The following is a 12,552-nucleotide window of genomic DNA, read 5'->3' as shown; positions in this document are numbered from 1 at the left end:
GTAGAGTACTTTGGATCCTCTAAATAAAGAATCATATCATCTGCAAAGAGGGATAGTTTGACTTCTTCCTTTCCAATTTGTATCCCCTTGATTTCTTTTCTTTTCTTTTGCCTAATGGCTCTGGCTAAAACTTCTAGTACTGTATGAAATAGCAATGATGAGAATGGGCATCTCTGTCTGGTACTGGATCTCAGTGGGAATGCTTGCAACTTTTCTCCACTGAGTAGAATGTTGGCCATGTGTTTGTCATAAAATTCCTTTATTGTGCTGAGGAGTGTTCCTTCTATACACAGTTTACTTAGAGTTTTTCACCACGATAGGGTGTCGTATTTTTTCAAATGCTTTCTCTGCATCTATTGAGATAATCATATGGTTTTCTTCTGCAGGTTGTTAATGTGGTATATCACATTGTTTGATTTGTGAATGTTGAACCATCCCTGCATACCAAAGATAAATCCCAGGTGGTCTGGGTGGATGATATTTCTGATGTGGTGTTGCATTCTATTGGCTAGAATCTTATTGAGGATTTTTGTGTCCATGTTCATAAGGGAATTGTTCTGTAATTCTCTTTCAATGTTGCATCATGTTTAAGTTTAGGAATTAAGGTGATGCTGGCTTCATGGAAAGAATTTGGGAGGATCCCTCTGTTTCAATTGTTTTGAATAGCTTGAGAAGGATTGGAGTTGGTTCTTTACATTTCAGGTAGAATTCAGCAGTGAATGCATCTGGTCCTGGGCTTTTCTTTGTTGTGAGGGCCTTTATTACTGATTCAATTTCTGTCTTGATTATGTGTCTGTTTAGGTTTTCTATATCTTCATGGTTCAAGGTAGGTCTTAGGTGTCCAGGAATCTATCCATTTCTGCTAGATTTCCCAGTTTGTTGGCATACAACTCTTTGTAGTAATTTCTGCTACCTCTTTTAATTTCTGTGGTGTCTGATGTTACATTCCCTTTTTCATCTCTATTTTTATTGATTTCGGTCTTCTCTCTCCTTTTTTTGGTTAGTTGGGCCAATGGGGTGTCAATTTTGTTTATTTTTTTAAAAGTACCTCTTTGTATTGCCAATATTTGGTAATGTTTTTTAGATTCAAATTTGTTGATTTCTTCTCTAATTTTAATTACAGATTTTGTTGCTGGTGGATTTCTTAAGAGAGCCATTCTAACAGGAGTGAAGTGAAACCTCATTGTGGTTTTGATTTGCATTTCCCTGATGGCTAGTGATCCTGAGCATATTTTTAAGTGTCTGTTAGCAATTTGAATTTCCTCTTTTGAAAAATGCCTATTCAAGTCCTTTGCCCATTTCTTTCTTAATGGGGTTGTATGTTTTTGTTGTTGTTGAATTTCTTAAGCTCTTTATAGATACTGCATGTTAACCCTTTATCAGTTGCATAGTTTGCAAATACTTTCTTCCATCTGTTGATAGCCTCTCCATTTTGCTGCGTGTTTCTTTTGTGGTGCAGTAGCTTTTCGGCTTGATGTAATCTCATTTGTTAATCTTGGCTTTGATTGCCTGTGCTTCTGGGGTCTTTTCAAGAGTCTTTGCCTATGCCAAAGTCTTGCAGAATTTCCCCAATGTTCTCTCGTAATTTGATGGTATTGGGTCATAGATTTAGGCCTTTGATCCATTTTGAGTGTGTTTTTGTGTACGTTGTAAGGTACGGGTCTAATTTTACACTTCTGTAAGTGGAGATCCAGTTTCCCCAGCACAATTTGTTGAGGAGATTGTGCCTTCTTCAGGGATTTATTTTATTCCTTTGTCAAATATAAGTTGGTTGTGGATGCATGGATCGATTTCTGGAGTTAAGAGCCTATTACATTTATTCTCTTCTGTTTGTTGACTTACTTTTTCAGGGATTTCTGTTGAACTTCATCTGATATGTTACGCAGGACAAAGTGCTTCAAGAATTCGAATGCAACTCATGAGAAAACAAAGATAAACAAATGGGTCAAATTTTTTGAAATTATGCAAAAACCAGCATATATGGACATATTGGATAGTAGTTATTACATTTGTATTTCTGTATACACTGTGGCCCATGTGGTTAGGAGATACATTTTTTGAAAGTAGAAATGAGTTCTACATAATATCCTAAGATGACTTTGGGAAATACAGTGTGTTACAAAATCTGCAAGAATCAAGGAGCAGAAATTGTGGTCATATTTCTTATATATGAGACTATTGAGGATGCACATTAGTTAGCACAGGATATGTCCTCTGGGTTACAGATGGTTTTGCCTAGATTTTCCTCACAGCTTATTTGAATCTACTCTTTCCCCATATATAGAATATATTTATGAAGTTCTGTTTGCATGTGAAAAGTACAAATAGATGAATAAATTTGTTGAACAAATAGGTGTGTTATGTAGAAGACAAATATGTATATGTAAAAAATAACATCAGAAAGTTCACTTCATAATCTATCTTCTATTTTACTTATAGGAGTGTTTTATTTTTTATTTTACTTTTTATTTTTTTGACAGGCAGAGTGGACAGTGAGAGAGAGAGAGACAGAGAGAAAGCTCTTCCTTCACTGTTGGTCCACCTCCAATGGCCGCTGTGGCTGGCGTCCTGCAGCCAGTGCACCACGCTAATCTGAAGGCAGGAGCCAGGTGCTTCTCCTGGTCTCCCATGTGGGTGCAGGGCCCAAGCACTTGTACCATCCTCCACTGCACTGCCGGGCCACAGCTGAGAGCTGGCCTGGAAGAGGGGCAACCGGGACAGAATCCAGTGCCCCGACTGGGACTAGAACCTGGTGTGCTGTTGCCACAAGGTGGAGGATTAGCCTATTGAACTGCGGCGCCGGCTGAGTGTTTTATTTTTATTTGTGATTAGATTCAAACTTTAGAAAAGTAAACAGAATTCTTCCCCAGAAATAACTATGGATTATTTGGAAATCTTCTACAAATTATTTAAGAACTAACTGATAGCTATTTAAATATAAAAACTTAGTTTTATCCTGCAGCAGGTGTGTTGTACCCAGAATGTCAAGGGTTAGCATATACTATGGGTAACCTCAGGACCATCAGTATATTTGTTTTTGGCCATACAGTCCTACCTGGAATGTCAAAGGTAATCACACTTACCATAAAAAGTGACCCAAAATATTTAGAGAAAAAACACTCATGTATTATTTCAAGCTCTGTTAAGATATAAATGCATATATCTATGTATCATTGCATATATAGAAGACATGCACACATTTTTATAAATATGGATCTCAGTGCTAAGAGGGGTCTTGAGTCAGTTCATGGAAAATGTATATGATGAAATTAGCATACATGTTTATCTAATTTTTCAATCAAAATAACTGATATTTCATTCTGTTCTTGAACCTCATGAAGCCCCTTTGTATGCACATAACTGTGACATATCACAACTGTCAAGGTATTTAAAAGACCAACCATGTTGTACTCAATTGGTTATATTAGGGTTAGCTTCCATAAAGCCCCACCTAAACCTTCTGGCTGCAGCAGAGCCTTGCAATAGTTCCCCTCTGAACCCCACAAACTACAATTTTTCTGACTGGATACAACCATTATACTTTTATATTTGGGGGGGATCAAATGTTCTCTTCACTAGAAGTTGTTGACCATCCAAAGAATTAAACCTGGAACATAGAGAGGAGGGTAGAAAATGCTTGTTCAGTGCATATACATCTCCCTCTAATTTGAAAGGTCTCCCTGTTACCACTTATTCCTGTTCTCCAGCTTCATCCAATCCTGAGGAAAATCCAGTTTACAAACCGTGCTGGAGATGATGTGTTTTTCCATGAAACAAGACACCATGTGGTACATTATGATATTCAGAACATTGTAAATTTTCCTGCTGGATTTCGGTTGCTGGTTAAAATTGGAGAATTTTCCTCTAAGAGTCCACATGACCAAGATTTGCTGATCAATGAAGACATTATAGAATGGCCTGTTGGATTCAAAAAGGTGCAGTTTTCTTTTTATATTGGATAACTACAGAGAGATCTGAGTAGAGCCTTGGGAGATTAAGTGTGAAGTGACCATGTGATTCCCATTTCCCATCTTGGCACTTAACTGATGGTGTTCCTTACACATATCCTGAGCTAACACCTATCAGAAGAGCATGAGTGCATAGCCTTACCTTTTCAGTTTTGTCATAATTATTGGTGTAGCAGTTGAGTTAAAACTAGACAAAGTTAATGAATAGAGGCAGAGACCCACGTATAGATATATAGATCTTTAACATATCTCTGTATATATTCTCAACTCTTTAATCTCATAAGTCACAGTCTTTCTTATTTTTTTTAAATGTTTTATTTCAATGGCAGAGTTAGAGAGAGGAGAGTGGTGGGGGGAGATATCTTCTGTCTGCTGGTTTATTCCACCAATGGACAACAGGCAGGGCTAGGCAGGTCCAAAGTCAAGAGCCAGGAACTGCTTGTGGGTCACTCATGTGGGTCAGGGGTCCAAACACTTGGTCCATTCTCTGCTGCTTTCCAAGGCATGTTAGCAGGGAGGTGGATTGGAAATGGAGCAGCTGGGAATAGAAATGGTGCCCATATGGAATGCTGGTGCATCAGGAGGTGATTTAATGTGCTACACCACAAGACTGGCCCCCCTTGTATTATATGTATATGTATATATGTACATATAAATATATATATATATATATTTATATTAAACAGGCAGAGTGGACAGTGAGAGAGAGAGATAGAGAAAGTATTCCTTTGCCGTTGGTTCACCCTCCAATGGCCACCGTGGCCAGTGCACCGCGCTGATCTGAAGGCAGGAGCCAGGTGCTTTTCCTGGTCTCCCATGGGGTGCAGGGCCCAAGCACTTGGGCCATCCTCCACTGTACTCCCTGGCCACAGCAGAGAGCTGGCCTGGTAGAGGGGCAACTGGGACAGAATGTGGCACCCTGACCGGGACTAGAACCCAGTGTGCTGGCACCGCTAGGCGGAGGATTAGCCTATTGAGCTGCAGCGCCAGCCCTGCCCTTGTTATATTTTCATGCATGATAAGTAGAAATACATAATGGGTTGACTTATTCATCTTCTTGCAGATACTATTCCCATATTCCTTTACCACATAGAATAATGCATTTTAAAGATTTTAGATAAAGTGACTTGATATGCATGACATTGCCCAAGGGATCTAACTGATACTATATGAAATAAAATTGAGCAGGTATTTTTGTAATACTTGATAAAGAAACGATGAGGTGTGAATGATGATCATAGAAACCTGCATTAAATGTCATAGTCATGGCCTTCAGTTGAAGGTCAGTGTTATGCTGTAAGGAGGGAAGTATTGACACCCATTATAATGGCTGATAACGTGGAAAACCATGATCAATGCTTTTCTTTTTCCTTCAGACTCCTCAATCTGTGTGTAGCCAGAGCTGTGGTCCAGGATTTCGGAAAATGTCACAGGAAGGAAGACCTGTCTGTTGCTATACTTGTGTTTTTTGTCCAGAGAGAGATGTTTCCAATCAGACAGGTAGAAAATACAGAATTTCAGATTGACAGCTTTACTGTCCTAATTATTTCTCAATAAAAAAGAAACCAAAGAGATTTGCAGTGACTTCATACTGCACCACGGTTCTCAATGCCAGCTTATTCTCATTCATTCAGTGTAACCATGCATGATTATTACTGCTACTTCTTTATGTGTAAGCTGTTGTCTAGTGATATTCCTTCTAAAATATATCTGAAAGTGCTAGATAAGACAGCATTCTTCTCTGATTTGCAGGTCGAACTCACTATATTCTTTTTTTTTAATTTTTTGACATGCAGAGTGGACAGTGAGAGAGAGAGACAGAGAGAAAGGTCTTCCTTTGCCACTGGTTCACCCTCCAATGGCCGCCACGGCCGGCGCGCTGCGGCCGGCGCACCACGCTGATCCGATGGCAGGAGTCAGATACTTATCCTGGTCTCCCATAGGGTGCAGGGCCCAAGTACTTGGGCCATCCTCCACTGCACTCCTTGGCCACAGCAGAGAGCTGGCCTGGAAGAGGGGCAACCGGGACAGAATCCGGCATCCGACTGGGACTAGAACCTGGTGTGCCGGCGCTGCAAGGCAGATGATTAGCCTAGTGAGCCATGGCGCCGGCCGAACACATTATGTTCTAAGACATATAAGATGTGTAAAAACCTAGGCTTCCTGTTGGTGCCTAGAAGTCTTGAAACGAATACATTTTTATACACACATGATAAGCACAAAGCTATTGCACATATTTCATTATATAATTATTGCATTCCTTTTTTTAAACTTTTATTTAATGAATATGAATTTCCAAAGTACAGCTTATGGATTACAATGGCTCCCCCCCCATAACTTCCTCCCATCTGAAACCCCATTTCCTTCTCCCTCCCCCCTTCCATTCACATCAAGATTCATTTTCCATTCTCTTTATATACAGAAGAGCAGCTTAGCATATATTAAGTAAAGATTTCAACAGTTTGCACCCACATAGAAACAGAAAGTGAAACATAATGTTTGAGTACTAGTTATAGCAGTAAATCACAATGTACAGCACATTAAGGACAGAGATCCTACATGAGGAGTAAGTGCACAGTGACTCCTGTTGTTGACTTAACAAATTGACACTCTTGTTTATGGCAGCAGTAATCACCCTAGGCTCTTGTCATGAGTTTCCAAGGCTATGGAAGCCTTTTGAGTTCACCGACTCTTATCTTATTTAGACAAGGTCATAGTCAAAGTGGAAGTTCTCTCCTCCCTTCAGAGAAAGGTACCTCCTTCTTTGATGACCTGTTCTTTTCACTGGGATCTCATTTGTGGAGATCTTTCGTTTAGTTTTTTTTTTTTTTTTTGCCAGAGTGTTTTGGCTTTCCATGCATGCAATACCCTCATGGGCTTTACAGCCAGATCCGAGTGCCTTAAAGGCTGATTCTGAGGCCAGAGTGCTGTTTTGGAATCTGCCATTCTATGGGTCTGCTGTGTATCTCACTTCCCTGTTGGATCATTCTCTCCCTTTTTTATTCTATCAGCTAGTATTAGCAGACACTAGTCTTGTTTATGTGCTCCCTTTGTCTCTTAGTCCTATCATTATGATCAATTGTGCACAGAAATTGATCAACGGGACTAGTGAGATGGCATTGGTGCATGCCACCTTGATGGGGTTGAATTGGAATCCCCTGGTATGTTTGTAACTCTACCATTTGAGGTAAGTCAGCTTGAGCATGTCCCGAATTGCACATCTCTTCCCTCTCTTATTCCCACTCTTATATTTAACATCGATCACATTTCAGTTAAGTTTCAACACTTGAAAATAACTGTGTATTGATTACCGTATTCAACCAAAAGTATTAAGTAGAACAAAAGAAAATACTAAGAGGGATAACATATTAAGTTGTTCATCAACAGTCAGGTTGAGGGCTGATCAGGTCACCGTTTCGCATAGTGTCCGTTTCACTTCAGGAGGTTTCCTTTTTGGTGCTCAGTTAGTTGTCACCGATCAGGGAGAACATATGGTATTTGTCTCTTTGGGACTGGCTTATTTTACTCAGCATAATGCCTTCCAAATTCCAAACAGGGATCACTTTTCAATTAAAATTTAAACACCCAAGAATAATTGTGTGTTAATTACAGAGTTCAACCAATAGTACTAGAACAAAAAAATACTAAAATGGATAAAGTATTACATTGTATATCAACCGTCAGGACAAGAGCTGATCAGGTCACTGTTTCTCATAGTGTCCATTTCACTTCAACAAGTTTCCCCTTTGGTGCTCAGTTAGTTGTCACCGATCAGGGAGAACATATGATATTTGTCTCTTTGGGACTGGCTTAATTCACTCAGCAGGATGTTTTCCAAATTCTTCCATCTTGTTAGAAATGACAGGATTTCATTGTTCTTGACTGCTGTATAGTATTCTATAGAGTACATGTCCCATTATTTCTTTATCCAGTCTACTGTTGATGGGCATTTGGGTTGGTTCCAGGTCTTAGCTATTGTGAATTGAGCTGCAATAAACATTAATGAGCAGACAGCTTGTTTGTTTGCCAATTTCATTTCCTTTGGGTGAATTCCAAGGAGTGGGATGGCTGGGTTGAATGGTAGGGTTATATTCAGGTTTCTGAGGAATCTCCAGACTGACATCCATAGTGGCTTAACCAGTTTGCAATCCCACCAACAGTGGGTTAGTGTCCCTTTTTCCCCACATGCTCTCCAGCATCTGTTGTTGGTAGATTTCTGAATGTGAGCCATTCTAACCGGGGTGAGGTGAAACCTCAATGTGATTTTGATTTGCATTTCCCTGATTGCTAATGACCTTGAACATTTTTTCATGTGCCTGTTGGCCATTTGGACTTCCTCTTTTGAAAAATGTCTATTGAGGTCCTTGGCCCATCTCTTAAGTGGGTTGTTTGTTTTGATGTTGTGGAGTTTCTTGATTCTTTGTAGATTCTGGTTATCAACCCTTTATCAGTTGCATAGTTTGCAAATATATTTTCCCATTCTGTCAGTTGCCCCTTCACTTTCCTGACTGTTTCTTTTGCAGTACAGAAACTTCTCAATTTGATGCATTCCCAAATTGAATTTTGGTTTTGACTGCCTGTGCTTCTGGGGTGTTTTCCAAGAAGTCTTTGCCGGTACCTATATCTTGCAGGGTTTTTCCAATGCTCTCTAGTAATTTGATGGTGTTGGGTCATAGATTTAAGTCTTTATTCCATGTTGAGGGAATTTTTGTGTAAGGTGAAAAGTAGGGGTCTTGCTTCATGATTCTGCATGTGGAAATCCAGTTTTCCTAGCAGCATTTATTGAATAGACTGTCCTTACTCCAGGGATTGGTTTTGGATCCTTGATCAAATATGAGTTGGCTGTAGATGTTTGGGTTGATTTCTGGTGTTTCAATTCTGTTCCCTTGCTCTATCCATCTGTTTCTGTACCAGTACCATGCTGTTTTGATTACAACTGCCCTGTAGTATGTCCTGAAATCTGGTATTATGATGCCTCCGGTTTTGTTTTAGTTCTACAAGATAGCTTTAGCTATTCGAGGTCTATTTTGCCTCCATATGAATTTCAGCATCATTTTTCCAGATCTGAGAAGAAGGTCTCCAGTATCATGATTGGTATCGCATTGAATCTATAAATTGCTTTTGGGAGAATGGACATTTTGATGATATTGATTCTTCCAATCCATGAGCATGGAAGATTTTTCCATTTTTTGATAACCTTTTCAATTTCTTTCTTAAAGATTTTGTAATTCTCATCATAGAGATCTTTAACATCCTTGGTTAAGTTTATTCCAAGGTATTTGATTGTTTTTGTAGCTATTGTGAATGGGATTGATCTTACAAGTTCTTTCTCTGCCATGGTATTGCCTGTATATACAAAGGCTGTTGATTTTTGTGCATTGATTTTATACCCTGCTACTTTGCCAAACTCTTCTATGAGTTCCAATAGTCTCTTAGTAGAGTTCTTTGGATTCCCTAAGTAAAGAATCATATCATCTGCAAAGAGGGATTCTTTCTTCCCAATTTGTAACCCTTTAATTTCTTCTTATTGCCTAATAGCTCTGGCTATAACTTCCAGAACTATATTAAATAGCATTGGTGAGAGTGGCCATCCCTGTCTGGTACCAGATCTCAGTGGAAATGCTTCCAACTTTTCCCCATTCAATATGATGTTGGCCGTGGGTTTTTCATAAATTGCTTTGATTTTATTGAGGAATGTTCCTTCCATACCCAGTTTGCTTAGAGTTTTCATCATGAACGGGTGTTGTATTTTATCAAATGCTTTCTCGGCATCTATTACGATAATCATATGGTTTTTCTTCTGCCGTCTGTCAATGTGGTGTATCACATTGATTCATTTGCGAATGTTGAACCATCCCTGCATACCAGGGATAAATCCCACTTGGTCTGGGTGGATGATCTTTCTGATGTGTTGTTGCATTCTATTGGCGAGAATTTTATTGAGGATTTTTGCATCTATGTTCATCAGGGATATTGGTCTGTCATTCTCTGTCAATGCTGCATCTTTCTTTGGCTTAGGGATTAAGGTGATGCTGGCTTCTTAGAAAGAATTTGGGAGGATTCCATCTTTTTTGATGGTTCTGAATAGTTTGAGAAGAATTGGTGTTAGTTCTTGTTTAAATGTCTGGTAGAATTCAGCAGTGAATCCGTCTGGTCCTGGGCTTTTATTGTAGGGAGGGCCTTTATTACTGTTTCAATTTCTGTCTCAGTTATGGGTCTGTTTAGGTTTTCTATGTCTTCCTGGTTTCATTTAGGTAGGTTACATGTGTCCAGGAATCTATCCATTTCTTTTTTTTTTAACTTTTATTTAATGAATATAAATTTCCAAAGTACGACTTATGGATTACAATGGCTTCCCCCCCATAACGTCTCTGCCACCCACAACCCTCCCCTTTCCCACTCCCTCTCCCCTTCCATTCACATCAAGATTCATTTTCAATTATCTTAATATACAGAAGATCAGCTTAGTATACATTAAGTAAGGATTTCAACAGTTTGCTCCCACACAGAAACATAAAGTGAAAAATAATAGATGATTTTTTTTAAATGATGATGAAATCAGAGCAGACCTATTGTCATGTTTAATCCCAGTGAGAGTCAAGTTGGGAGTTGAGAATTTATTTATTTATTTATTTTTTTACACAGGATCAGTTTAGTATACATTAAGTAAAGATTTCAACGGTTTGCACCCCCATAGAAACACAAAGTGAAATATATTGTTTGAGTACTCGTTATAGCATTAAATCTCAATACACAGCACGTTAAGGACAGAGATCCTACATGAGGAGTAAGTGCACAGTGACTCCTGTTGTTGACTTTACCAATTGACACTCCTGTCTATGGCATCAGTAGTCTCCCTATGCTCCAGTCATGAGTTTCCAAGGCTATGGAAGCCCTCTGAGTTCTCCGATTCTTATCTTGTTTAGACAAGGTCATAGTCAAAGTGGAGATTCTCTCCTCCCTTCAGAGAAAGGTACCTCCTTCTTTGAAGACCTGTTCTTTCCACTGGGATCTCACTCGCATAGATCTTTTGCCAGAGTGTCTTGGCTTTCCATGCCTGAAATACTCTCATGGGCTTTTCAGCCAGATCCGAGTGCCTTTAGGGCTGATTCTGAGGCCAGAGTGCTATTTAGGACATCTGCCATTCTATGAGTCTGCTGAGTATCTCACTTCCCATGTTGGATCACTCTCCCCTTTATTTATTCCATCGGTTAGTGTTAGCAGGTACTAGACTTGTTTATGTGCTCCCTTTGACTCTTAGTCCTTTCATTATGATCAATTGTGAACTGAAATTGAATACTTGGACTAGTGAGATGGCATTGGTACATGCCACCTTGATGGGATTGAATTGGAATCCCCTGTTATGTTTTTAACTCTACCATTTGGGGCAAATCAGCTTGAGCATGTCCCAAATTATACATCTCTTCCCTCTCTTATTCCCACTTTTATGTTTAACAGGGATCACATTTCTGTTAATTTTTAACACTTAAGAATAACTGTGTATTAATTACAGAATTAAACCAGTCATATTAAGTAGAACAGACAAAAAAACTATTAAGAGGGATAATGTATTAAGTTGTTCATTAACCGTCAGGGCTATGCTGATCAAGTCACCGTTTCCCATAGTGTCCATTTCACTTCAGGAGGTTTGCTTTTTGGTGTTCAGTCAGTTGTCACCGATCAGGGAGAACATATGGTATTTGTCCCTTTGGGACTGGCTTATTTCACTCAGCATGATGTGTTCCAGATTCCTACATTTTGTTGCAAATGACTGGATTTCATTCTTTCTTACTGCGGTATAGTATTCTAAAGAGTACATATCCCATAATTTCTTTATCCAGTCTACCGTTGATGGGCATGTAGGTTGGTTCCAGGTCTTAGCTATTGTGAATTGAGCTGCAATAAACATTAGGCTGCAGACCGCTTTTTTGTTTGTCAATTTAATTTCCTTTGGGTAAATTCCAAGGAGTGGGATGGCTGGGTCGAACGGTAGGGTTATCTTCAGGTTTCTGAGGAATCTCCAGACTGACTTCCATAGTGGCTTGACCAGTTTGCATTCCCACCAACAGTGGGTTAGTGTCCCTTTTTCCCCACATCCTCGCCAGCATCTGTTGTTGGTAGATTTCTGAATGTGAGCCATTCTAACCGGGGTGAGGTGGAACCTCATTGTAGTTTTGATTTGCATTTCCCTGATTGCTAGTGATCTTGAACATTTTTTCATGTGCCTGTTGGCCATTTGGATTTCCTCTTTTGAAAAATGTCTGTTGAGGTCCTTGGCCCATCTCTTAAGTGGGTTGTTGGTTTTGTTTTTGTGGAGTTTCTTGATCTCTTTGTAGATTCTGGTTATTAACCCTTTATCTGTTGCATAGCTTGCAAATATTTTTTCCCATTCTGTCGGTTGTCTCTTCACTCTCCTGACTGTTTCTTTTGCTTTACAGAAACTTCTCAATTTGATGCAATCCCAATAGTTAATTTTGGCTTTGACTGCCTGTGCCTCCCGGGTCTTTTCCAGAAATTCTTTGCCTATGCCAATATCTTGAAGGGTTTCTCCAATGTTCTCTAGTAACTTGATGGTGTCAGGTCG

At 39.4% G+C, this 12,552-nt stretch overlaps 1 protein-coding gene across 1 annotated transcript in view; it reads left to right on the top strand.

Annotated features, from left to right (window-relative positions):
* Nucleotides 1-12,552, top strand: part of LOC127482632 (vomeronasal type-2 receptor 116-like) — a 97,922-nt gene that overhangs the window by 76,485 nt on the left and 8,885 nt on the right. Inside the window, exons 2-3 of the mRNA XM_070067569.1 lie at nucleotides 3,708-3,935; nucleotides 5,345-5,468. Of these exons, the coding sequence (XP_069923670.1) occupies nucleotides 3,708-3,935; nucleotides 5,345-5,468 (352 nt within the window). The remainder of the gene's footprint in view (nucleotides 1-3,707; nucleotides 3,936-5,344; nucleotides 5,469-12,552) is intronic.

Source organism: Oryctolagus cuniculus (assembly GCF_964237555.1).
Source record: "Oryctolagus cuniculus chromosome 16 unlocalized genomic scaffold, mOryCun1.1 SUPER_16_unloc_1, whole genome shotgun sequence".
Taxonomy (NCBI): Eukaryota; Metazoa; Chordata; class Mammalia; order Lagomorpha; family Leporidae; genus Oryctolagus; species Oryctolagus cuniculus.
This window is presented reverse-complemented; position numbering and strand designations above follow the sequence as displayed.